The following is a 27260-nucleotide window of genomic DNA, read 5'->3' on the forward strand; positions in this document are numbered from 1 at the left end:
CGGCGCGGGTTAAACAATGCAAAACTTCCAAGGTCAATGATCGGACCACGAACGTTTTCAGGTAAGGGTATTGATTAGAACTGAGTGATAAACGTTACGTCAATATTCACCACGTTTTAGAGGTTAGTAAACCAACCGAAAGGCCCTATTGGACCCCTCTATGTATGTGATATGGCCACTGGCGACATCCAGCCTTCTAAAAGTGATAATGGCCACTGGCGATATCCAGTCTTGAGTAAAATAATAGTGGCCACTGGCGACATCCAGCCTTCTAAAAGAAATAGTGTCCACTGGCGGTATCCAGCCTTCTAAAAGAAATAACGACCACCGGCGATATCGCACCGCTTGATACTAGACCGTGTCCTGTATCCACCAGTCGATGGTATGGTGTCCCGGGATCCGTACCCGTGCTGTGTCCATACAGCTGTAATATAACTAATACACACTGTACAGTCTACAGTTGACGGCAGAACGATGCACCGTTTCTCAGCGGTCAGTCAGCTGCCTGCAGTGGTAGGCTGTGCCGCAGCACACGGGCTGGGTGACACATTGATCACCATAGACACACTTCATGTGTGATAATCAGTACAGCCTTACGGCTCAGTCAACTGAAGTGCTGGGCCGGCGGTGCGGGTAAAAAGTATGATTCCCCCGCCCCCTGAGGGATGCATTTCCTGGGAATGACCTGATTTTTCTTTTTTTTACTGGTAGGTAACTCTTTGGGTTTGGCTTAATTTTTACGGAACAATTATATTAGGCAGCCTGACGCTGCACACACTTTTTATGAAGGATCCGACATTAGAGCTCCACGTCGCTTCAAGAAAGTGACTTCTTTTTATCACAACTTCGTATGACATTATGGAATGATATGTTCAAAGCATTGCATAATGGTCAGCAGCCTTACAATCCCTTTGACTAGTTACCGTTACGAAATGACAGCACTACATAGTGGCGCTTGGGAATCCAGTAACATTGGTGTATTGAACGTCTCAACCACTGTGTATTTCAATCGCCATCAGCCCGTGATATCCCATGAGCGACACCGAACCGGACATATCCGGTCCAAACGAACCACAGCCGACCGGACCACCGACGGTCCGACAGTGACGGGCGAGGTCCGATATCGCCTGGACCGGACACCCTCACAGCTAGCTCCAACCTCTCTCTGGTCTAAACTGAAACTACAACACAACAGCACAGCGGCGTGAGCCAGCGTGACGTCACAACACACGTGACGTCACCACGGCGGTACCTCCGGCACGATGACAACAGTTTACCGACGGCTGGACAGTGGCCCGGAGCGTGATAAATCTCGGATGCTGAACAGTGAACATACCCACTGTCTATCAAAGCAGTGTCAACAAACGTAGCAATCTGTGCTCAAATGATCAAGCATTTAGGTGGCCACTTAACCCAAACCAGCCTGGCACGGCGGTAAAGTACCCGCGGAACTGGCCCGATGGTACAGGGCGGCTCGAAGTACTTCTGGATATGAATGTCTAGATGTGCATTGTGCCCCGTACAGCGCTGCCGACAAGACACGGTGCTGCCACCTGTTGTCGAGTTCCGACACTGCCGCCCGGCACCGGAGCGGACGAGGCACCGGGAAGCTAGTCGTCTACGTGTAGGAACCCAAGTAGATTTTGCTGCCATTGGGAGGCTCAGTAAGCTTGTCGTATGCAGACTCTGGAAACGGAACACGTCAGATTACACACTGATTGCTAGTGATGTTACATGGGGCAACTCAAACTGATGACGTCACCTACAGATACATAAACGAACACAATGACAATGTGTGTATCACCGACTAATGACGTTATGAGGGCTGATACTGATACTGTGATGTCACTAACGGAGATACACGTCACCAAGCGTGACGTCAGTACTAGTGACGTCACGTGCGTCAGTGTGCGTGTCCGAGAGGCCGGTGGCGCCGTGTCGGCTGGTGTGGGTGGTCAGAGACGCCGTCACTTACCGGGGACCCGAAGATAAATGATGCGGGACTGGTCACTGTCACATCCCAGGTCTGTCTCGTGCAGGGCAGTCAGGACGGCCTGGCAGTTTTCAGTTGAGGATTTGATGTACAGTCTATACAGTTTCCTGCAGGTCACTGCCATCCTGCAACAAGATCAGAGCAAAACAGAACAGGTCAGTATAAGGGACACAGTCACGAAGTGGCACAAGTGAGCGATTAAACACGGAGACACTGCATAGTGCATTGTCAATGTCGTTCATAATATAAAATGTGCCTCCGGCTATCTCAAGTTCCCAGTATGATACAGTGGAGCGCTATGGATGCTTCACACGATACTGTGAGCCATATGCTATTCCATGCCATCTCTGTAGGTTAAACTCTGACCATCTCAGACATGTAGGTGTAGCAAGGCTACATCTTGGGACGTTTTAACATTTTCAGATCGGGACCCAGCCGCCCGCCATACTCCCCTCCCCATACTCAGCAGCAGCAGTCATCGACTCATCATACCGTGGCACACTGGTCACAAGCCTTCCATCCCAACACCTCATCCCCACCAGTGTCAGCGCCGTCGGGACAGAGAGCCGGTCGGCCGCCGCCGCCGCAGCGTCAGCATTCTGATCCAGAACAGGTGAATGTCTACAACGACCCCGCACGATGAGCGACAGAGGCACATCACAGCCCCGAATGAGCTGCTGTGGCGCAATGACCACAGTCCGCTGTCATCGCCACATGCCTGCCCTCACTGCGACTCATCCACAACTGAGTCAGCAACGGCCGGCCGCCGTCGCCGCAGATTCAGCAGCTTTATCCGAGCCGAGTGACTGTCTCCAACGACCCAGGGGCGGAGCCGCGAGGGTACGTCACCAACCCCTCCCCGAAGAGCCCCAAATGGTCACCAGGGGACAGCGCAGGACCGAAGTCGCAAAATCCATCAGCAATGGAAGGGGACGTTGAAAACACTCAAGTAAAAGGTTACATCAAACGCTGGACGTCAAATCGTAGCTAATATACAAGAAAACTACAAGAAACCAGTAAAATTTCAAGACATAAATTGCATCCCGGATGGTACCCTGGAAAGTGGACCAATCAGAGAGAGTTGGCAATGACGCATCAGAGCGGCAGAGAAGCGCTCGCCGCCGGAGGCTGACAGACAGATCCCTGGGGGACTCCGGCCGAGTGACACACGCCCGATCCCACCATGTAAGTTCCCTGAAATTATCCTGGCGGCTGGGTGGGGTAAATTAAACTGGGTTTAAGAAATTTATATTATGAATTAACAACGTAACGAATACAGTTAAATTTCAATACCGTACAGGCTGGACGCAGGTTACCAATGCTTATTTAGGAATATTGTGTATAGATTTTACCTGATTGATTATTATTCGGAAAACGCGTTGTAACTTGGAAAACGATTTACTCCATGATAGAAGCTACGGGAAAGGCAGAACTTTCCGTTAGGAATCAGTACCTTCGTGGGTTGGCGAGGAAAACTGGCACATACAGCGTAATATTTTATTTCCAATGATTGAAACTGGCTTAGTTTCCGGAACGGGTAATATGATAAGATCTGTTTAGCTTTGTTGGTTAGGAAATCTTCGAATGATTAAATGTTAGGTAACGATTATCCAAACCAGAGTATGATATCAGTTGTAAAGGAAAATGTTCACTATTGATTTATCGTCGTTGGCGGAGAAACGTACCATTTCTTTACTGTTTTATTGTTAACGCTTGCTCGCTTTGCTTCGCTTCACAAATATATCAATCTGTTATTTTCATAAAGAGTCTTGAGGGAAATTTCGGGAAAGGGTAGGAAATTATCAGTACGAAATGAAGGAACGGAAAGAGAGGGAGAACACGAGGGTAAATCGCGACGATCGGGACAGGGGACAATTATGGGCGGCAGCAGAGAAAGACGGTAGCTGCAAACACTGACTCATCCGCGCACTGCACGGTAGGCGATCGGGCCGGTCTAGCCTCGCGAAACCTCAAAGACACTTTTTTCCGAAAATTGGAAAACAACGCATACTAGTCGACAGAAAATTCATCAAAGATTACGATTAGTGCATTTGCATGGCTCAGGAGACATTTTTTCGTGGACAAAAGTATCGTTAAAGACAGCGTTCCGTAACACTTCATAAGGGGGATAATTACAGCCGATGTTTACGCTCTTTGAATATTTTGCGGAACGATGAAATTGCTAGGTGTTGAGCATCCATTTTGCATGGAAAGTGAAATTTAGATGTTTAGACGATTCCGCCATAGAAAGCAAGTGGACAAAATCAGTTCAAAATGTCTTATAATTAGGTTAACTTTTTATATTTTTTCTACCACTGAACATTACGTTCACTGAATTGACCAAGCCCAGCAAAAAAGTTTTACGAGGATGAACTGAAAATAATGCTGTATCGCATGCACTAAGACACTATCTATTAGGGGAGCCAGTAAAAATTTGCAGCCACTTGCAGCCCTGGCATCCAGACACTTTTTTTTTCTAAGGGTTGGCCGTGGCTTGGTGCACTTGAGCACAAGTGGTAAATGCTCCAAAGGGTGTTTTCGCGATAGCTCAAAACATCCAGGCAATAGAGAGCTGCAACCTGGCATACCTGACCTTTGATGCACGCTGCATCTTGTGACACCAACCGCACTTTCAAGTCAGGTCAGGTCACTGACCTATGACGTCATAAATGAGCCTCTGCACGATCCTCAGATGTCGCAACCCTGCGACGCTCTCAATGCCAAAGTAACTTTCACAGGAGGTGAGACTTGCAGGACTTATTGTCCTTCAGAGGTGTTACAACTTGTATATCTCAGATTTTTCCTAAATGTCACATAAAGTCAGGTAGGTCACGTGACCTCACCTATAAGTCAATGGGGAAATATGAAAACTGTTATTTTGGCGCCAGGAATGATATTCAATTGTCTCAAGTACATGGAATCGTTACTTCATGCACTCCTTGCAAGATCTGATGCTGCATTTTTGCATTGTTGACCTTGCATGACGTCATTTATGACGTCACTAGGGTCATACGAGTTTTTCGTCAATAACTCCCGATCAACTTGAGCTAGAGAGTCGACAAGGTCACCAATGGACTCCGGAAGACCTGCCAAATAGAATGATATGCGATATGACCTCCTTCGACCAACTTCGTGATTTGAAGACCTCTGATCTGATCTTGGCTCGAGGTCAAGGTCAGGTTGACCTTACGGTGGCCTCACCTGAACAAAAGTATACCATTCGACGCGCCTGAGCAAGGCGAACACGACGATGTCAAAATCGTGGTTCTGCGGCCATGTTTTGCGAAGTTATTTACCAAAACCAAACCCACTGCTTGGGTCACGTTATGAAATGGGGCCTTGCCGGGCGAGATTTACGCTGTGTCATGATGTGTATAAATTGGTAGGGCATAATCGTTTGAATAAAAAATTGGTTTGGAAGCAATTTTCTATGGAGGTACACACCATTTCAATGTCCTACGCAGCTCATATCGTCATAAATTTCGACCTACCCTCAAAAGTATTCATGCGTTATTCGAGCAGCAATTAGGCAAATTGCAAGCTCGCCACAGAGCACAAATCCTATAAGAGATAGTCCTTACTTAAAACATATGATCATTGGATATTCAAGAAGGTTGCTCCTAAATATTGTGGTTCTAGCTTCAAAAACATAGATGTTATGAATGCCGATAGGTTTCGCGAGGCTACACCGGGCGGATCGCCCACTGTGCACTGGTCGGAGGCTGAGGAGCTGGCCCGGAGAAGTTCCAGAAAGGTGAGTGATTTTCTTTCATTGTAATGCTACGGTGTTCCGAAAGAAGGTTTTCTGTAAATTCTCCGAAGGTTGTCCAAGTACATAGATATCAGGATAGGATTCGGGAAGTAGGATTAAAGATATTAGGATATACATCCGTTCGTTTGTTTAGGAGATCAACGACTAAAATATGCCCTGCGTTCCTTTCATACGCCCATCCTAAGCCCCGACGAGTTACTGGTGATCAGTTCTTGTCGTAACCCGTCCATTCGCTCATCCTACGCCCCGACGAGTTACTGGTGATCAGTTCTTGTCGTACCCGTCCATTCGCTCATCCTACGGCCCGACGAGTTACTGGTGATCAGTTCTTGTCGTACCCCGTCCATACGCTCATCCTAAAGCCCCGACGAGTTACTGGTGATCAGTTCTTGTCGTAACCCCGTCCAAACGCTCATCCTAAGCCCCGACGAGTTACTGGTGATCAGTTCTTGTCGTACCCCGTCCAAACGCTCATCCTAAGCCCCGACGAGTTACTGGTGATCAGTTCTTGTCGTACCCCGTCCAAACGCTCATCCTAAGCCCCGACGAGTTACTGGTGATCAGTTCTTGTCGTACCCCGTCCAAACGCTCATCCTAAGCCCCGACGAGTTACTGGTGATCAGTTCTCGCCGTACCTGTCCGAAGGAAAGCCCCAATCTAGACCCCCGGTACTAAATATATTATCCATCAGTCATCCCATTAATAGTCGTTGATTTCTGTTGAATAAGGAAAGTATGGGTTGAGTAAGATCAAGATAGGAATGATAACGAGCAGCTAAACTTGTGAGTGCTAGCTGTGACCACGCTGTATTTTGTAAGTTAAGAAAGTTAGTTGTTTAGGGTGAGAGAAGAGGATATAATTTTACGAAGTAATTTCCGGGAAACGGGTTAAGAGGCGCCAGGTGTTGATTTGAGCAGGGTTAACCCGCGCCCTGCTGGGGGGGGTGTTTGAACACCCCCCCCCCCCTTGTGGTTTTTCGCGAATATCTCAAAAACGGGGGCGCGGAGCGCCGCCATTTTTTGTACACCTTACCATGCATCAATTCTACACATGTTGTGAAAATTTCAGACCAAGGTCATTCAAGGTCAGGTCACCAGGTCACTTGAAGTGACCTCACCTCATAAAAAGTTTCAATGTCTGCCATAGCAACACCGAGTGACCGATCGCTTTGAAACTTTCAGCGTTTGCTAAAAGCAATAGCATGTACAAAATGTATATCTCAGAATTTTGATATCGATGACCTAAGGTCAGGTCAATTTTGCGACCTCCCCATTATAAGTCAATGGGAGAAAATTGAAATGCGTCTCTTTTGGACGAAAGACATTATAAACACTCCCAAACACTAAATTACAAGTGGTTTAGACACACTGAACATGAAAATGGTGTCCGTGACCCCTGTTTATGCCCTGAGGTCATCTCAGGTCACGAATGGTATCTAACAGTTTTTCGCAAATAACTTTTGATAGAGGCATGCTAGCCCGCGAGTTGCTGGGGGGGGGCGTTAAACGCCCCCACTTTTTTCGCCGGGCCATAGCATAAAAACGGCGCGCCGCAGGCGCGCCAAATTTTGGGTACCTGTAGGGAATTGATTGAAGTTTATTGTGACAAAGTTTCAAAAAAATCGGTCGGAAAAATTTTGAGATATCGAGCTTCAAGTGACGTCATGATTTCTGAGTTTTCGACCAAAAACGACATATGTTCAAAAAATCATATAAAATCACAGAATAGACATATAGAAATGCCGCAAACGCCATTAGACTGCCAATACCATGTATAATCAAATGGCTATCTTCGATTATTGATTATGGATCCGCATTTTCCAAAATCTTGCACTGAATCTTGGCAATTTCTCGTGACTACTTCACGACCATGATACATTAATTTCTTAAATTAAACTTTTTTAGCCAAACACGTACACATATGATAAAATGAATGTCACCATCGTGTTCTACGCCCCAAATTACCCATAAAACATGTGTCACAGGCTGCGTATATCAGTTTTTATTTTCGGGGATATGTGCCTGCCCGGTTGACCTGACCTTGACCCTGACCTATACTTGACTGACCCCTGCATGGAGCTGACACTCTTGTAGGCCTTATATGATGGATTGTGCACCGTTTTGGCAGAGTTTATGACGAGAGGCGCCCATTGCGAAGTCCTGAAGTCCATGCTACTGAAAGCCCGATTTCAGGTGTTTGACCTGACCTTGACCTGACCTGTGACCTCGAAATTCAACTTAAAAGTACTCATCTGAAGCGTCTCGTCGCGTTCTTTCGTTTGCCGCCCCGTGCGTTTCGCTGCGCCTATTGGTTCTCGAGTTATCGGCTGGGGGCGTTTAACGCCCCCCCCCCCCCCAGCAAACGGTGGGTGGCGAAATACCCCAGCAACTGCCGGGCTAGAGCGATGAAAACACCTTAGATGTGTTCAGCTCGACGATACGGATCGACTGATATGCAACATGACCCTTTCCGGTCAGGTCATGACCTTGACCTGAGGTCAAATTTTCAAGTTGACCTTTCAAGGTCAAGTTATAGTTCATTCGATGCGTCTTGACAAGAGGAACACGATGCCGGTAAAAGTAAGCTCGTACAAGGCTTGGGTCAAAAGTTATTGCAGAAAAACTGTTTCCGAAAAAATCGGCTATTTTTGCAGTTTTTGCCCCCTGCAGGCAAAACCGTTGACGTTAGGTCAAATCGGAGAGACTTAATCAGAAAGGGCGTTAATAGGGCTATCGAATGCGCTTTTCCGCGGCGCTGTAGCTCTTTTGGTTCCCGAGTTATGCGTTGGCTTCTTGGAAATTTTCGACATTCGACCTGGAAATCGGCGAAATTTTGCCTTCAATGACCTCTGGTGACCTGACCTTTGACCTGACCAAAAAATTGACCGAAGTGATTTCGTCATTATTTTTGACGCTCTTTCGAACGCCGCCTTCCGCGTATCGCTACGTGGCCCAGGAGCCGAGTTAGAAGGGGGGTGTTCAAACACCCCCCCCCCCCCCAGCAGGGCGTGGAAATCCAGGACCCCCAGCCGGGCGCGGGTTAAAGTAGGATGTTAGACTTGCAGGAAAGGATTATTCAGTTAAACCGTTGCTTCACGTTATTACGATTATACAGTGGGACGTAAGGAAAGGGATACGAGTGCGAAGTAGGAATAGGGCAGGTAGTCCGAGGCGAGGTGTTATTGACGCGATGGGTAGGAATTCCTCGGGAAATGTAAGGGAGCCGAGAGTAGGTTTAGGCGGGAAGCCTCCATTTTTTTTCTATTATCGTACGGGCAATTTTTTTCTCGAGGCTAGACGGCTTGTGTGCCCGGCTTCTATGTCGATATTTCTACCAACATGGCTTTTGTACAGTTGAATGCGTACAGGGAGAGGTCTGTTCTGTATTGTCAGGGCTGTGTCAACAATGTCTGCACGTCTTATTTCGGCAGAGAGAGGGGCCGGTAGCGTCATGTAGTGAGGTAGTAACGTCGGTAGAGTATCGGTGGGATAAGTTGGAGTAGCAGTGTAAAGGTTAGTAGACGAGGTATCGAAAGTAATGGGGAAATGTGCAAGGAAAAGTAGAGACGTTCGAGTTCCGAGGTTTTGAGTTCAGGTAGTTTGAATTATTGTGGTAGTCAAGGTATTTGAGGAGTCCATAGATCGAGAGTTTTACGTTCTTGTAGGAAGTTAATGACAACCCATGGAGTGGTGCCGGGTATTCGTGGGTGGTGGTGGAATGAGAGCCCCTGAAAAGTTAGTGAGGCCTGATAAGTCCTAGTCGGTGGGATAGGCATCGATAAGTCCTCGGAGTCGACGGGCTCCCCCGTAAAAGTTAGGCCGAGATGTGGTGACGTCGAGTGACGTGGTGCAGTGTATGTTGTGTTAGTGGTAACTCGGCAGGCCGACGGGCCCTAAATTGAGGCAGGCCCGGGATGGGACAGCATGGTAGCCTCCGATGAGTTTTTATTTAGCTTCTTTGTTAGATGGCGGATAGCAGACAGAAGACGACACTTAAGACCCTGTTAGCGTGAATGTATAATGCAGTTTATGGACATTTATCCAGCCTGGGGGTCAATCTTTTACTTGGTCACCGGCACTACTGGAGGGTATTTTGGGGGCGTCACAGCTAAAGTACGGGGAGAATGCAAGTATTGGTATCAGGAGTGAAAGGGTGAGAGATGATGGGTGAATCCTAGGATAAGGTCCAGTAGGAGTTGTGACGAACTCAGCCGGAACGATTATATGAAATGACACTTGAGGGCATCAGGAATTTAAGCATTAAAATATCATTCAACCTCACAAAGCCGATTCAATATACCAGAATGACCAGCCTCAAATAACATAAAGCATCGACTATCACCCGATGCAATATTGTCTGCAAGGGAGGACTTTTATCACTTTCTATCTTTCCTCTATTATATCTTCTCATTTTCTTCTTTGACCGTATATCGAGGGAGTATTGACGAAAGGTGGCGGTTTTCTTCATTTCTAACTAGAATTTCACACTTAAATTTCACTTTTTCACTTTTCCCATTTTCTATCAGCCTCCCGCGCTACATAGGCATAAATAAATATTATATTGCAGTTCTCAGGCCAATGAGACTGTCTATAGGCCGTACTGATATGTTGTGTCTTCAATTCCAGTGGAGTTGACTTCCGGTCTATCATGCACTTGAAATGGCAAACGTTATAGAAACTAGCTCAGCCCATGTCTTGTCCTATGCTTATTCACCCTTCACATTCCCGTTGGTATTATTTTTATTGTTTTGGTCTTGTACTGAATTGTTATGTATGTGTACGTTGTGCACTGTCCATATGCGTGTTTACTACTCTATACTTGCGTCATTGAACTAAATAAGGGAGTGGGAAATATTGTTCCAACAAGTCTACAATAACCACTGTAAGTGACTACGGTCTGACTACGGACACGATCTTTTGTGTCGCCTTCTCCCATTGTGGATGAAACGTTGCACACGGAGCAACAGCGCAAATACTTCGTTCGTCTCTCCGACGAGTAGTTTTGGTAAAATTGCGTAAAACGGCCGTCAATATCTTTTTATGGCCTGACTTAACCCGCGCCCGGCTGGGGGTCCTGGATTTCCACGCCCTGCTGGGGGGGGGGTGTTTGAACACCCCCCCCCCCTTGTAACTCGGCTCCTGGGCCACGTAGCGATACGCGGAAGGCGGCGTTCGAAAGAGCGTCAAAAATAATGACGAAATTACTTCGGTCAATTTTTTGGTCAGGTCAAAGGTCAGGTCACCAGAGGTCATTGAAGACAAAATTTCGCCGATTTCCAGGTCGAATGTCGAAAATTTCCAAAAAGCCAACGCGTAACTCGGGAACCAATAGAGCTACAGCGCCGCGGAAAAGCGCATTCAATAGCCCTATTAACGCCCTTTCTGGGTAATTCTCTCAGATTTGACCTAACGTCAACGGTTTTGCCTCCAGGGGGCAAAAACTGCAAAAATAGCCGATTTTTTCGGAAACAGTTTTTCTGCAATAACTTTTGACCCAAGCCCTGTACAAACTTACTTTTACCGGCATCGTGTTCCTCTCGTCAAGACGCATCGAATGAACTATACCTTGACCTTGAAAGGTCAACTTGAAAATTTGACCTCAGGTCAAGGTCATGACCTGACCGGAAAGGGTCATGTTGCATATCAGTCGATCCGTATCGTCGAGCTGAACACATCTAAGGCATTTTCATCGCTCTAGCATGCCTCTATCAAAAGTTATTTGCGAAAAACTGTTAGATACCATTCGTGACCTAAGATGACCTCAGGGCATAAACAAGGGTCACGGACACCATTTTCATGTTCAGTGTGTCTAAACCACTTGTAATTCGGTGTTTGGGAGTGTTTATAATGTCTTCCGTCCAAAAGAGGCGCATTTCAATTTTCTCCCATTGACTTATAATGGGGAGGTCGCAAAATTGACCTGACCTTAGGTCATCGATATCAAAATTCTGAGATATACATTTTGTATATGTCATTGCTCTTACCAATCGCTGAAAGTTTCAAAGCAATCGGTCACTCGGTGTAGCTATGACAGACATTGAAACTTTTTATGAGGTGAGGTCACTTCAAGTGACCTGGTGACCTGACCTTGAATGACCTTGGTCTGAAATTTTTACAACATGTGTAGAATTGATGCATGATAAGGTGTACCAAAAACGGCGGCGCTCCGCGCCGCCGTTTTTGAGATATTCGCGAAAAACCACAAGGGGGGTGTTCAAACACCCCCCCCCCCCCAGCAGGGCGCGGGTTAAATGAGTTCACACCTCTGGAATGACAGTAATACATACTTGGAATCGAAGTTGTTTTAGATACCTATTGCTATTGTTATTACGTAGCATTAGGATGAAGAACGATGCAGTCTAGCTAACAACTCTGCCCGTCCGTCTGTCCGTCTGTCTGCTTGCATCCATGCATTTATTAATCTCCAGCATATTATCTGTCAGTGGATGCATATTCTTCTGTGACGTGATCGTTTTCATTTTCAACGTCCATGTGCCCGTACTCCTATGTATGTATACCTCCAACGGATAAGGTTATCGCTGAGGTTATTGCGGTCTATCCAGATACACCTAATACCCGCCGTCGCCGTCCGGCCGACTGACCTGCTGACCGCTGCCACCTCTGACTGGGCCAGGGCAGGGATGTCCGCGAGGGGCCGGGTGTCACTGAGCTGCACCGTATCCAGCTGGGAACAGCCGTGAAGGGCGGACAGCACAGTTTCGGAAATGCCGCCCGCTCCGTGAAGAGTCACGTCCTTCAAGCTGATGAGGGCAGCCAGGAGGCGTCCCGTCGCTTCCGGTGTCACGGACGGTGAGTCTGCAAAACATAAAAACAGACACACATACCGACTGGAATGGCTGCAACTCAAGACAAATAATATTCACAGCAAGATATCATGCTTAGTAGTTAGTACTAACCAGTACGACACCTTTTTGGGAAACGGACAAGCGAGAGCAATAAAGGAATATTGGAATAGCGCAGCAGTAAGATCCAACTGCTTTATATGGGCCATCCTTCCAACCAGTCCATAATAGCATAGCAGCCTCGAGCGTCCGTCGTTATTGAGAATAAGATGCATAAGCATATACTATACCCATACATAATAGCCAAATGCATATACTATACTCATTGGCATGATCGGTACGATATGTGTTTAACGATAAGCGCTACGTTTTGTCAACTTGATAAAGAGCAGTAGTAAGCGGAACATAAGAGCCACGTGTTCCCTACATTTGTCATGGCCATTGGTCTGGTCACGATGTCTTGGCACCGATGCTCTACTCGTGCTGGTGTTGCTCACCATTAATGAACAGCTTGGTGACTGAGTGGGTCGCCAGGACAGCCAGCTGGTCCAGGAGTGTGTCCGTTGCTAGCTGTACACCGAACAGCAGTCCCTCCGACGGACATCTTACGAAAGTCAGAGGTGCCCGCGTCATTCCCGACCCTGTGGAGAGGGATATAATCGCCCATCAACACTGTCAACTGTGTACAGGGGAAGGTATACCCATACCCATAGCCCATAGCCTATGACCCATAGCCTGACACTATGGGTCAGCTAGTCAGTAAATAACACTCGTATGGGTGGCATGAGAATCACCGTCTCCCATAGTCTTTTTCTGTCATTGCCATATGCATACTAGTCATTTGTTGTCATCGCATTTTTGATCTTTAGATAATTTATCGTTTGATTTTGAGTACAATATGTCCAGGCAATAGATGTTAGCCTGCATTTGTAATTCATGATATGCGCATTGTGAATTTAATTCGTTCTCAAATCTCAGATTTCAACACTGATTGGACTTCGGTCCGTTAGTACTTAGTAGGTATACTCATTACTCATGAGCAAGCAAAAAAGTAGTTGCAAAAAAGAGTAAAGGTATTTTTGCAGGTAAGGTACCATTTGCATCTTAACAATTTTATTTCTTCAATCAACTCTCCAACAAAACATACAACAGTTACAGGAGGGCCCATTGTCTTCCTTTTTAAGCCTCTCTCGAGATCTGAGCCACGTTTCATAAAGCGAATCCGTAACTTACGGCGGTTTTTGGCCTTGTATTGCAAAGCATGTGAAGCGATGACGTTAGTTTGAGTCGTTGAATTTATTTATCTTGCAAGCCAGAACAGAGGGGAGAAGGGGAAATAAATCTATCGCTTCACATACACTTGCAATGCAAGACCAAAAACCGGCGTAAGTTACAGACTCGCTTTATGAAACGAGGCCCTGACGATGCAGGTCAGTGCTGAGGGCTGAGGCAACTGCGAGCTCACGCGTTCTACCAACACCCAGTCCAACTGACCAGTGATGTCCAGTCTCCTCAGTGACTTGGGCAGCAGCCGAAGCCACTTGCCGGAGCTGTCCACGGGTGGGCTCACATCGAGCCGCTCCAGAGCCTTCAGCGGGTCCAGCAGCGCCTCCAGCTGCCAGTCGCTGATGCCGGCCGGCAGCGTCAGCTCACGCAGACTGGAGGCGTTGGCACGCGCCAGCCGGCGCAGGGCAGAGACCCGCAGCTTAAAGCCGCGCAGGTTGGCCTTCTCCAGGGCGTGGCAGGTGGCCGCTGGAATAAAGCAACACCAGTCAGTGAAGAAGTGATTACTGATATGGACAAGGAATGACAGTTACAGCGGGACAAAGCGTACCAGTTCGTGTGCAGCGCGTTTCACACAGGACTCACCGACCAGTCGGAGGTCGGTGTCCGTCTCAGCGGTCGGCGCCTGCAGTTCAGGCAGCTTCGGCTGGTCCTGCACCTTCAATACGAGCTGTAGGCTCGTGGCCGGCGCCGGGACCTCTCCACCACGGGTTTTCTGATCGGTTAGCTCCCGCCGACAGTCGCCGACGATATCGTCGACGGCGGACCGCCACCGACGGCAGACTGTCGGCACCGACGGAACAAAAAGAATTGGGTTTGACCAAGCACCTTGCCGGGAGCGTCAATGTTTGTACAGACAGCGTTTGCATCTTGAATTGTAGAAAGTAGCTATTCTATGAAAAACAGCATTCCGAGCGGTCATCCATCTACGTGTGAATCCCGTGCCAGCCCCTGTCGCCGTTCTAGCCCTTCGCGTGATAGATTGTCCCTTGCCGAGCACTCCGGTTTCTAAGGAATGACTCCACGAAGGACTGCGTATCATAATGAAGCATGATCTACATACACTCCATTCAACTGTCCTACATACAATGTCAGTTGCTGTAGCACTTACCCCGCCTGGCGCGGAACATCTCCCAGCAGTCCATCTTGCTCAGCACCATCTTCAACAACTCGTGGTCCAGAAGATAAATGGCAGGAGCCAATTGCGGTGCAGCCTCTCGCACGTCGCCGCCCGCCGGCCCCGCCCCCTTCGCAGTTGGGGTTATGACGTCACAGCTACTGATGACGTCACACTTGTCACAAGTGTCGCCCTTCGGAGAAGCCACCCCCTCGCCGTCACTGGGAAGGAATGACGTCAGTGTGACGTAGTGTGACGTCATAAGAGCTCTTAGGTCGGTCATTAGACAATAATTTCCAGAAGTCTCCACTTTCAAGACAGGACCCTGGGCCGTACCATCGATCTGTGAAAGCCCATCTAGTGTCCCCTCCCCCCCATCCTTGTCCCACCCAGCAGCCTGCTGCCTCACAGTCACTCACAGTCAAGTTGTCTACAAAACCGAGTTGTCTCTTACAAACTGTCTAGTGTCTACACAACCGGTTCGGCTCTTATATGTAGACAAACTGTCCATACAACCGGTCAATATTTGCATACAAACTGTCTACACAACCGGGTTGACTCTTAATGGGAGATAATGACCTTTTTCCACAAAATCTGAGTTAGGACCATTTTCTGACAAAACACAACAAGTTATAATGTAAATTAAAACCATTTTGCTCAAATCGGTACCTTGCCGCAAATATCTCAACTTGAAGTCACGTTAGCGGGAAGCGCTGAAAATGACCGTTGAATAAGTACTTACATCACTTTTTGGTACTTGCATGTAATTTTGTAAAATGAGCGTATTCCTTACATTTGATCTTCATCACATCTAGTTAGTTAATGGTCGTCTATAGTGCCTTCAAAAGATATTCATGGTTTGGGGGTGGTTTATGTCTAAATTTACGCAACTATTTTTCCTGTTCATCATCTGACGCCATATGCTGCTATTTTAGTAGCAACGACTCAATTTTGAATCGGTCCCGCCGACTGCACAATAAAAGAAGATAGATACAATACAACACTTTTGCGGCATCACTGAAAAACTTATGCAATACTGTTATCAAAATTCTCATAACACCGTTCGACAAACCTGAAGTCTTTTTGAAATAAATATGCTTGTATTTTTCGCTTCAGGCTCTGACGCCAAAATAATGAATTTCGTAATCGCAATCGCAAGATTTGGCTGCGTTTCTGGCGCATGCCGTTCATTTGTGGCGCAAAATAATACTTGGAAACAAAGAAGAGTAGGCACTATGTACCCCCGAATTAGAATCTAATTAATTCTAATTCGAATTAACTCTAATTCAAATTAGAATCCTTACAACCAAGCAACGACAAGACGATAACATAAACAAAGACCCAAGCGTCGCTGTTTGAAACAAAAGCGCCATATACTGCGACTTTTTTATAGAGAAGGACAACGCATTTCGGTGGGTGTTACAAGTACTGCAAGTACTGCTTCTTTTTTGCAAAAATAAAAACCTTTTTCACATACGAAAATGTGCTAGGAAATTTTCATATTTTATAGAAACTACAGTAGAAATAGCATAGATGTCGAGTAATTTTTATTTAAGAAAAAAGAAAGCTCATTATCTCCCTTTAAAAACAAACTCTCTACATATCCGGGTTGACTCTTACAAACTGTCTACACGTACACAACCGGTTTCACTCTTACAAGCTGATGTTTAAAATCACTTGCAGTCAAAGCCGACTAACTCCTACTTTTAACCCCCTAATGTCATCCCACCGACTAACCCCCTGGTGCCACTCCTGCTGCCTCTCAGTCTCACCTCTGGGAGCGGTCGGATGGCGCCGCTCGCCGGCGGACCTCCTGCCGCAGCTCCTCCACGACGACCTGGCGAGTGGTGCGCTCCTCGAGGACAGCCTGCCGCAGGCGGACCACCTCTTCACGTAGATGGACCACCTCCTGACGCAGTGTGGCGTTGTCTCCCTTAAGTGTGGCGTTGTCTCCCTTCAGTGTGGTCACTTCTCCCTTCAGTGTGGCGTTGTCCCCCTTCAGTGTGACCACTTCTCCCTCCAGTCCGACCACCTGTTCACTCAGTGAGTCGCAGTTTTTCTTCAGAGTGGTCAGTTCACCATCCAAACGGACAATGTCCTCTTGATTACGATGTGTCATTTCCTCCTTCAGAAGTGCCATCTGTTCTTTCATCTGGATAACCTTCTCTTGGAGCTGCCTGGGCTCCATTTCTAAAACATAGAACGTGCGGTATATAAGACTGAGAGAACGGTTTCACCTGAAACAGTCTAATGGCCTTAACGGCATGTGTCTATGGCTATTCTGTGAGTTTATGATTTTTAACACACGCCGTTATTGGTCGAAAATCTCGAAACCATGACGTCACTAAAGCCTCAATCCATAAAACATTCTTTGACAAATTTGTTTGAAGTTTCGTCTATCTGAACTTCAGTCAATTCTTTACATGTTAGCAGAATTTGCCGTGCCTGTTGTGTCCCGTTTTTCTTTTAAGCTAAGGCACGTAAAAAATGGGGGCGCTGCGCTAGCTCCCCCCACTACCCCGCAGGTTAACCCGCACTTCGCTGACGGCCCTGAATTTCCACGCCCTAGTCCTACTGGGGAGGGTTGAACACATAGGCGTCGCCAGAGATTTTCGGTTGGGGGGGGGGGCAAAATCAACTTTTGTGTTAAATCTTGCCTTTCCCCAGTCGTTACTCACTCGTTTTACATATCATTCGACGCGCAATGGCGCAAGGAATCCGATGGTGTCAAAGTTTTCCTTCTAGCTATGTCATTTCATTTTGTTTTTACAGGAAAATTCGAAATTTTGAAATTTATAGACAAAAACGACCGGTAAAATTACAGTGGCTGCGATTGCCGACGCACTACAGAGGGCCCCTGCCCAGCCTCGTCGCTCATGATCATTACCCACAAAAAGGTGAAAAACGCTCCATTTAATCGCAGCACCCTGCTAAAACCTCCATTCATGCATGCATGCAGAGGTTTTACGTGAAATGCATTAGGGTTTATCCCAGCCGCCGATTGTAGCTAAGTTGGGCATTCGGCGGGGACTGAGAGTGAATGTCGGAAGTGTGAATCGCAAATAATTCATTTTTGCTCCAGTGAGAGGAAGTGTTTTGTTCACTCGAGTGTGAACAAAAAGTTTCTCGTTTTTCGTGTGACAGGGAGCGCTGCAAACGCGAACAAAAAATGTTTAACGGAACCAAAAATTAAACACGGCATAGCGGCAAGGGATCCCTTAGGCTTGGGACTTCCAGGCCATTTCAGGCCATTCAGGGTCAGCGTGGATTCTTAACCCTCGCCCCGTTGGGGGGGGGCCATTTTGGCCCCCCCCCCCCTGTGGTTTTTCCTAAATAGCAAGAAAACGGCGGCGCGCAGCGCCGCCAAATTTTTAGTACCTTTCCGGGCATCAATTTGACACCTTCACACCAAATTTCAAGTCTTAGGTCACCTTAGGTCAGGAGTTATTGAGGTCAATCTGAGGTCATGTTCGAGCAAAAATGAGCAAAAAACATGCAATCTTGAAACACTCACCAAATCTACAGTTATCAAGCAATTTCAAAGTTCTTTATATGGTCTAATAGACAAAAAGCGGCGCTACAAAACTGCTATCTCGGATTTTCAAAATTTTGGGTTTTTGACCAAAAAAAAAATTCAAAAAATTGATTTTTTTTTAGAAATACTAAAAAAAATCCAACATTTTTCCGAATTTCGTAAAAACCGGAATATATTTGATAGTCCCTGCGCTCTTCTATATATATACCAAATTTCAGATCGATATCTCGTTTTTTGGCCAAGTTATAGCGAAAAAACTGTTCAAAAATGATGACGTCAAATTTTTGAACTCAATTTTTAGCGATTCTAGACCTCGTACGGCAAAACAAAGACCACCATTGAACTCGTGACGAGCTGCATCGATTCGATACCCATTTTATGCAAAAATATCAACTTTGAAATTTGACCTTATTTGACCTGACCTTGACCTGACCTTGACCTGACCTTGACCTGACCTTGACCAAAACGTGACCTAAGCTGGCCCCAAAGGCTGGCTGACCCACATAATCGCATTTGTCATGTAAAATGGACCATAAAACATGTATCACACGACACTTTCATATTGTGACCCCCCAGTGACCTGACCTCAGTGACCTGACCTGGTATCAGTGACCTCAACTAGCAAAATATGTGTTTGAAGAACATTTCCCCATCGATGATTTTCAATGAAATGCATTTTACTCGATTTTACAACGCATTTCTTGAAATGCCTGTAAACGGTGAAAATTGGACCTTTGACCTGACCTGTGACGTCATCGGTTTGACCTAGGTCAATAAAATTGGGTCACAAGGTAGTTCCCTGATAGGGCTATCCAACACCGTTTGCCGCTTGTCGCTACGTTGCGTGGTTCTCGAGATCTTAGGGGGGGCCAAAATGCCCCCCCCCCCCCCCCAACGGGGCGCGTTGCTCGGCAGAGCCCAACGGGGCGCGGGTTAAAAGCCTGCTTAGGATCCCGGAGATCGGCGTGGGTCACCTCAAATATTTACGCGCGTGTGCTGCTTAACCCGCGCCCTGGTGGGGTCTGTTTATAACGCGACCTGGTGGGGGAGGGCTATTTTTTGCCCCCCTCCCCCTCGTATCTCCGAAACTACTGGGCGGATCCGCAAAACTCAAACGGCGTTCGAAAGGCCTGTCACATTTGTCAAGGGAAACCAAATTTCATTGACCTCGGGGTCACCGATGACGTCACAGGTCAGGTCAAAGATGAAATGTTTCACCGTTCACGGGTCTTCTAGGGAATGCGCTATAACACCAAGGAAAACGCATTATGTCGAGAATCAGCGATAGGGCGTCAGTTGCCTAGTAGATATGTTGCTATTAGAGGTCACTGACAATACCAGGTCAGGTCACAGGTCAGGTCACCAAGGGTCACAGGTCAGGTCACATGAACCCAACTTTACTAAGGTTGTGTGATGCATGTTTTATGGCCAATTTTTCATTTCCAACTCAATGGTGTTGGTTATAAGACTATCAGGTACAGCTTAGGTCACTTTCTGGTGAAGGTCAGGTCAAGGTCAGGTCAAGGTCAGGTCAAGGTCAGGTCAAGGTCAGGTCAAGGTCAGGCCAAGGTCAGGCCAAAAAAGGTAAAATTTTAAAGTTGATAGTTTTGCATAAAATGGGTATTGATTCGATGCAGCTCGTCACAGGAAGTCTAATGGTGGTCTTTGTTTTGCGCTACGGGGTCTAGAATTGCTAAAAATTGAGTTTGAAAATTTGACGTCACCAATTTTGAACAGTTTTTTAGCTATAACTTCGCCAAAAAAAGAGGTATCAATCTCAAATTTTGTATGTGGATGGAAGGCGGTAAGGACTATCACATATATTCCGGTTTTTGCGAAATTAAAAAAAAAAAACTTCTTGGATTTTTCGACTATTATATCCAAAAAATCTATTTTTTTATTTTTGGGATCAAAATCCAAAATTTTAAAAAATCCGAGATAGCAGTTTTGTAGCCCTGTCAATTCTACAGCTCTTATGTCTTTATCATTTTTTCTGTATTTGCAAAGCTATAGGCCTGACAGTTCTTCCCGCGAAACCCTTTTTTTGGGTCGAAAACGGCAGAACATGACGTCACTCTGACGTCATTTCCGGCCAACCTATAATAGCCTTTGGATACATTTTTGGTCACAATGTGTAAAATTGATGTCCGGGAGGGTTCTGAAAGTTTGGTGACGATCGGCGCAGCGGTTCTGGAGATATATCGAAAAGTCTGGAGGGGGGGGGGGGCAAAAAATAGCCCCCCCCCCACCAGGTCGCGGGTTAAGGGCTTTCCGAGCCCAAGGTGGGGCCCTCAGAAGCCAGTGTGGGCGGCGGGCGCTAAGAGACTAGGCCCAGTGTGAGCATGGAGCCCTCGGATACCTAATGTATGCACCATCGGGGTCTGCGTCAAATCCCTAAGGATTTGTTTCTTATGTAGGGACATAAGAAACATTTGTTGCGGCCCTCAGAGGGACACGTGAGTTGTGACCCTTCAGATGCCGGTTTGGTGTTAGCAAAGTCTATCGCCTCAAAAGCTCGAAATTTTCGAAGGCATCCTTAAAGATTCGTGTGGCTCAGAGGCCTACGCATGTGTAAGATCCTCAAAAATCCCTGTATGGGCCCTCAGAGAACATGGACACCAGTGGGACTCTCAGAGGCCGGTTTGGGCACTCTGAATGCCTCTTAGCCCTCGCCCGTATTGGTGTTTTTCCAGCCGCGAACGTATAAGGGGGGGGGGGTCCGTTGGACCCCCCCCCCTTGCCGTTTCGCCCCTGATCGAGCTAGAGCTTCGCGGAAAAAACGAGCGTGTTGCCCGTGACAAGAGGAAGCCGATGATACCCAATTTTAAGGTCCTAGGTCATTGGTTGACCTTACAGGTCAGGTCAATGACCCCAAAGGCGGGAAAATCTGGACCTGTTAGAACGTCGTAAAGTGTGGCTGCTATGGGGTTTTTTCGGGGTGATGATCACGAATATCATGTTAGTTTTGATCACAGATGATGTCTTCATGTATTTAGGCCAGGTCGGGTTAGGTCAGGTCAGGTCAACCAGTAAGGGTATTCGTAGTACACCTTTTTGCGTTGTTCGATGGCCAATAGAGATGCCACTTTTGAACCCGCGAACCCGCTTTCTGCGGGTTTTCAAAACCCGCAGGGTTTTTGGCGGGTTTGAGAAGCAAAACTTATCGTGTGGCGGGTATTTGGCGGTCAGACTTAAGAACCTATATTTTTTTTTTTTTAGATGCAAAACACAATGCCAAGTGCATTTGCTCAGGTTAGCAATACAATATTCATCAAAACAGCTTTTAAAACAGAACCAAATATAGAAATATATCAAGGAAGCACATTTCAAATGCAAAACTGAAAACAACCAGCAATAGCATCCACAGTCTAGCAATGACCAAACCAAGGTATAAGCAACAAACTACAAAGCATAAATAATTGCTGATGAAAGCATTCCATAAAACATAAAAGAACCTGAAAGCAAACTTATAGGAAGCTGAACTGAAGTCTATGTGCAGTGTGCACTAGATATACATTATGGAAGAACCCAGAATCAGAGCAAATGCCACATGCTACTTTATTTGCGTCTGGTCGGCATAAAAAGAGCTATCAACTAAACAAAATTTGATGCAAATTCATTGATTACCTATCCTATGTTCTGTTCCACCCTATATTACGAAAATAACTCACCAATTACCCTTACAAAAATCAAAATATTGACTGGGCGCTGCGGTATACTTGACTGGGCGGTATATACTGCCTTGACTGGGCGGCCCAAATATAACGCAATACAATACTGGCGCACTTCCGACATTCTGACAAGGATTGGCATTTGACTGCGGCAATTTTGGTCTCTGAGGCAAAGGAAAGCTGTCATTGATGACGCAATAATTTTACAATCAATTTTTCTGTCTTGGTTTTTGAATACCTCAAAATAGCAGTTATACATGTTACATACAAAACCACGTAGCTGGTCGCATTTATTTCTTTTGTCTTTTTACGTGCTTATCATTTGTATGACGAGAGAGCCGGAGAACATTACCAAGACCATGTATGAAATTATTACATTCAATTTAGTATTTACTGTCTCTTTATTTCTTAACCGGTTATTAACCTCTAAATGGTAAAACTTTAGCTGTTGTGTAAAATAACTTTATCAGAATGGCACATGAATATGCATTATCCTTCGCCCTGGTGGGGGGGGGGCCATTTTGGCCCCCCCCTGTGGTTTTTCAGCGATAACTCAGAAACCACTTGAGTTAGCGCCCTGAAACTTTGTATAGCTGTTTATTCAACATTTTTACATCATGTTCTTTTTTGGGGGGTTCGGGTCAGGTCAGGTCAGGTCACAAGGTCACCAAAACTGACACCACCTCTAAAAAAGTTCAAAGCTCTCTCAAAGGCACAGCTTTTATCCGATCTATGTAAAATTTACAGTACTTGAAGATGTCACCCAGCTCTACAAAATGGCTATCTCGGATTTTTTATAAATGTGACCTAAGGTCAGGTCAGGTCATCGCTGCTCCCCATTATAAGTCAATGGGAGAATCGAAAAGTAGTTGTTTTTCAGCTAAATCGGGCGTGATTGTTCCTATATTTCGTTATTGAAGTGTCTTGGGTCAGCAAATCACAGCCCATGTGAAACCATTTGCTTGTGACCTCGCTGAGGTCACGCTAGGTCATCTCCCTGGTCACCAGAGGTCACCAGCGGTTTTTCTGCACTTACTTGTTATTGAATAGAGATAGAGACTCCGTTCGACGTTTATCGTGTTTGTCTCGTCAATGCGGATCGAATGATATGCAGCATGACCTATTTCGGTAAGGTCATGACCTTGACCTGAGGTCAAATTTTCAAAATGACCTTTCGAGGTCAAACTATATATCATTCGACGCGTCTCGACGAGCCAAGCACGATGGTGCATGAATCGTTTCTCTATTTTCTCGTGAATGCATGCTATAGTTAAAAACATTTTCAACGAAATTTGCCAAGTTGACCTTGCATGACCTCTGTAGGCCAAACCGTTGAGCTGAGGTCAAATCTGACGAGCCTTGGCGAAAGAGCTTGAAAAGAGCTATCGATTGCTTTTTTCCGCGGCTCTCTAGCTCTTCTAGTTTCCGAGCTACAGCGGAATATGTCCGGCAACACCGAAAACACTGAAATTTGACCTATGATGACCTCTAGCGACCTCAATATTGACCTTAGCGAAAAAATGACCGAAATACTTTCGAACGTACTTGTTATGGGCTTTCGTTTGCTTTTTTCCGCGTCTTCCTAGCCCTCTTCGTTTTCGAGTTAGACGGGGGGGGTCATTTTGGCCCCCCCCCACCAGGGCGAAGGTGGCTCAGACCCACACCAGGGCGCGGGTTATACATCGGTGTTTTCGCAACAAGTTCGCACTAACTACGGCCGCAATAATTTAGTCGCTGTTACATTCTTTGCAATCAGCTGTTGGTGACGCTTCTGACGCATGTTTCCAGAAACGCGTGGTTCATTGGTGATTAGTTGGTTTTTGCTGGGATTTTGCATGATTTGTTTTATGTGTAGATCGACTGGATACTTATTATTCACCGTGTCACTATTTATTTTTAACTGGAAATCGCATATCTTTTATATCAACATTCATTTTGATAACAATATCATTCCAGAAGCCTAACATTGAGAGGGAGCCAGAGTAAAATTTTGATCCTCAGCCAATAACCCGGTTTACATAGCATATTTGACGAGGCTCTAGCTCGTTAATTTGGCGATAATTTCGTTGCAGTGGTCTTCAAATATTTAGAGGGGATCATTTTGTAAATTGTTAAGCACCATTGGCATCTTTTGCAACATCACGGACGGAGATATAAGCTTGCAACAAACCCTATGTAAACGCGTCTAATGCTGAAGGGTAAGGTGAGAGAAAAATTTTACTGAACTCTTTTCAGAAAGGAATTTCAAATGTATTGATGCATTATTCGTTTTCCACTATCCAGTGTGCACTTCTTGAGGACTTAGCATAGCAATTTCAGGTCCTTACTATTTGTTTGGCTGTCTTTTTCTGCACAGCAATGAAGCAAGTAATGTTTATATAGCTCTAGCATTGACCCAGCTGTATTTTTTTCTTGCAAAAGCAGGTTTTCAAAATTGCGGGTTTTTTGCGGGTTCGGCTCAGCCAAAATCAGCTTGCGGGTAGTTGTGGTTGGGCAAGGGGTAGCTGCGGGGCGGAGCGGGTAATGAAATTGCAAATTTGTGGCATCTCTAATGGCCAATCAGCAAAACCCATTCGTCCGATCAGCACATAGGTGGCGCCAGTGAGAGGCATTCCGGCAAAACCTTCAGCATATGGGCAAAACGGAATGCTGATCCCACTCCACAGTTCGTCAGTTGGTATTACCTTCGCTATTCGCCATAACTGATTGAGTCCCGGCAAAACCTTTGACGATTTGGATAAATGCTTCGTCATTCGTTAATATCCCTTCGTCGTTCACCAAAACATCCCCATGCTAATTTCGGCATTCCTCATAACATTTCGTCAAAACTAAAAACAGATCGCCCCTTTACAGAGAAGTACAAATATGACCACGTTTATACAGTGCAGTGCGAGGCATAGGTGGCGAAACTCGTAGACCATTGATCCACATAAAAATCGGTAGCGTTCATGAGCACCATAGGTACAATGTAGATGGACGTAGCTGACATGTTATCGGCTGATTGAAAAATGGACAGGCAACAGAGCAACAGGCTGGATAAGTCAGCGCCGCCCCAAACACCAAGGTGTCCGGCCGGCAGGGCCCGGCTCGCCATCTGTCAGCCATTCCCTCGCGAGTCCGACCGGCGCGGCCGCCCGAGGCGTTGTCCCATGACATCGCACGGGTATAATGACGGCCGATTTCGTGGTTTGTATCGAATTGCTTGGAGTCCGACGCTCAAGAACCTACATGCCTACTCGGTATGGCGCCGGCAGTCTCCTCGTAGCTATCGTATAACTGCCTTTTTCGGAATCGGGAATCCAATAGTTAATTGGTTGCAAATTGCGCTGGAACTGTCATAAGCCTCATCCCTGAATGCGTGATTAACGTTAAACATTGAATATGGCTAGATAAGCACTACATCATTGACATTTTGATCATTGACGAAAGTTTTAAATCAACAGTCATTGTTTACGCACAGTACCGATGAATTTTGCTCATCGACTAACCATTTTGTGAAATGTCGAAGCATAATGACAATATGACAAAGTGTTTTACCTATGACGAACATTGTGCTCAATGACAAAGAGTTATGCAGAATGGTTAAATGGAGTCCAGCCTGTTTTGCCGACCGTCAAACAGTGATGCACACCGCCGATGGGTTATTCTGAATGACGCTTGTCCAAACTGATGCCGAAATGGTTATGACGATTGGCCATCGAACAACGCAAAAAGGTGTAGGAGGCAACCGCCTCTGACAGCTTCGTAACATGTTACGAAGGCACCAAAACTACTTCGTAAATGTTCATATGGTTGCTAAATTCGAACTCAGCTCCAAAAACTGGCCTAGAAACATGTAAAACTCGAAAAAGTGAACCGAGGTCATCAAAGGTCAATGACCTGACCTGACCTTCAGGTGACCTTGACACCCACCCTAATGCATGGGGGCAACAGCATATCACATGTTTGAACGTTTGAAACCACGAAAAGACTGCAAACGCGCGGCTAATGCGAGCCGACATACGCCGAAACGCGATTTCAGCCAAACATGGTCTCGAAAAGTAGGTCACAGGTCAAAGGTCATTTGGGCCAGGGTCATGAAATTTTCAGGGTCGGTGTGAAATTGATGAACGCGAGGGTATTGAAAGTTTCGTCGCGATCGGCCGCTTTTTACGCGAGTTATTCGCGAAAAACCATGGGGGGTCCGTAAGACCCCCCCCCCTCCTATACGGGCGAGGGTTAGAGCTCAGTGGAGCTCCTTAGGAGCCTGTGTGATAAGCAAGCTCATGAGTCCTGCGGCACTTGAACGGTGCTTGAGCCTGTCGCAGACATTTGACAAGAGTTGAGAAAGGCCGCAAAGATTTCGTGTCACGCTTTGAACGAAAATTCGGTGTCGTGTCTCCGTCGGCTGACTCGGCCGTGGTGCAGCTCCTTGTCTGTGTGTTCAGTCGGCAGAAACACCGGTACAGAGCAACTGGAGCCAGGGAGAGAGAGAGAGAGAGAGAGAGAGAGAGAGAGAGAGAGAGAGAGAGAGAGAGAGAGAGAGAGAGAGAGAGAGAGAGAGAGAAGGTGGAAACGACCCGCCGTACCGGTCAGATCTCCGAGCCGTGGTCCAAATGGACGCGTTTCCCAGTATACAGGCCGTGGTGAGGCCCTGCCTCCTTCGCTGCGGATTATTCATCAGTGGTGTTCATCCATCAGTGATGGTCATCCCAAATCATTGGAAACCCGATACCAAACCGGGATGACAATGGCTTGGATTCATTATACCAAACACGTTGGTATCCGATTGACATCTCTTACAGTTATAATCTATCCGTTCCTGACATAAGGTCTGCTATTAGGTAACCAGGGGTCAGCAAGAGACATTATAGCTATTCAACGCTATTTTCTAACATCCTGACAATAACTTAAACGATTCTATAAAACGTAATAATTAAGATAAAAGTCACATAGGAATAACACCCCGTCAATAACTATAACGATTCTATAAAACGTGTTATTATAGTTTTGCTATCCTCGCGTTGTGTTTTGTAATCTTAAATCTTAAATAGATGTGATACTTAATAAATAAACCAGCTTAAATTGCTAAGTACTTAATAACGGT

General features: G+C 46.2%; 1 protein-coding gene across 1 annotated transcript in view; it reads right to left on the minus strand.

Moving 5' to 3' along the window:
* Nucleotides 1–978: 978 nt before the first annotated feature.
* Nucleotides 979–27260, minus strand: part of LOC122370060 — a 33237-nt gene continuing 6955 nt past the window's right edge. The window contains exons 2-9 of the mRNA XM_043345322.1: nucleotides 16741–17158; nucleotides 14963–15189; nucleotides 14437–14634; nucleotides 14062–14319; nucleotides 13065–13208; nucleotides 12367–12580; nucleotides 1976–2118; nucleotides 979–1686 (exon numbers count right to left, since the gene is read on the minus strand). Coding sequence (XP_043201257.1) covers nucleotides 1619–1686; nucleotides 1976–2118; nucleotides 12367–12580; nucleotides 13065–13208; nucleotides 14062–14319; nucleotides 14437–14634; nucleotides 14963–15189; nucleotides 16741–17156 — 1668 coding nt within the window. The 5' untranslated portion in view covers nucleotides 17157–17158 and the 3' untranslated portion in view covers nucleotides 979–1618. The remainder of the gene's footprint in view (nucleotides 1687–1975; nucleotides 2119–12366; nucleotides 12581–13064; nucleotides 13209–14061; nucleotides 14320–14436; nucleotides 14635–14962; nucleotides 15190–16740; nucleotides 17159–27260) is intronic.

Source organism: Amphibalanus amphitrite, unplaced genomic scaffold, assembly GCF_019059575.1.
Source record: "Amphibalanus amphitrite isolate SeventyFive unplaced genomic scaffold, NRLGWU_Aamphi_draft 001094F_arrow, whole genome shotgun sequence".
Lineage (NCBI taxonomy): Eukaryota > Metazoa > Arthropoda > Thecostraca > Balanomorpha > Balanidae > Amphibalanus > Amphibalanus amphitrite.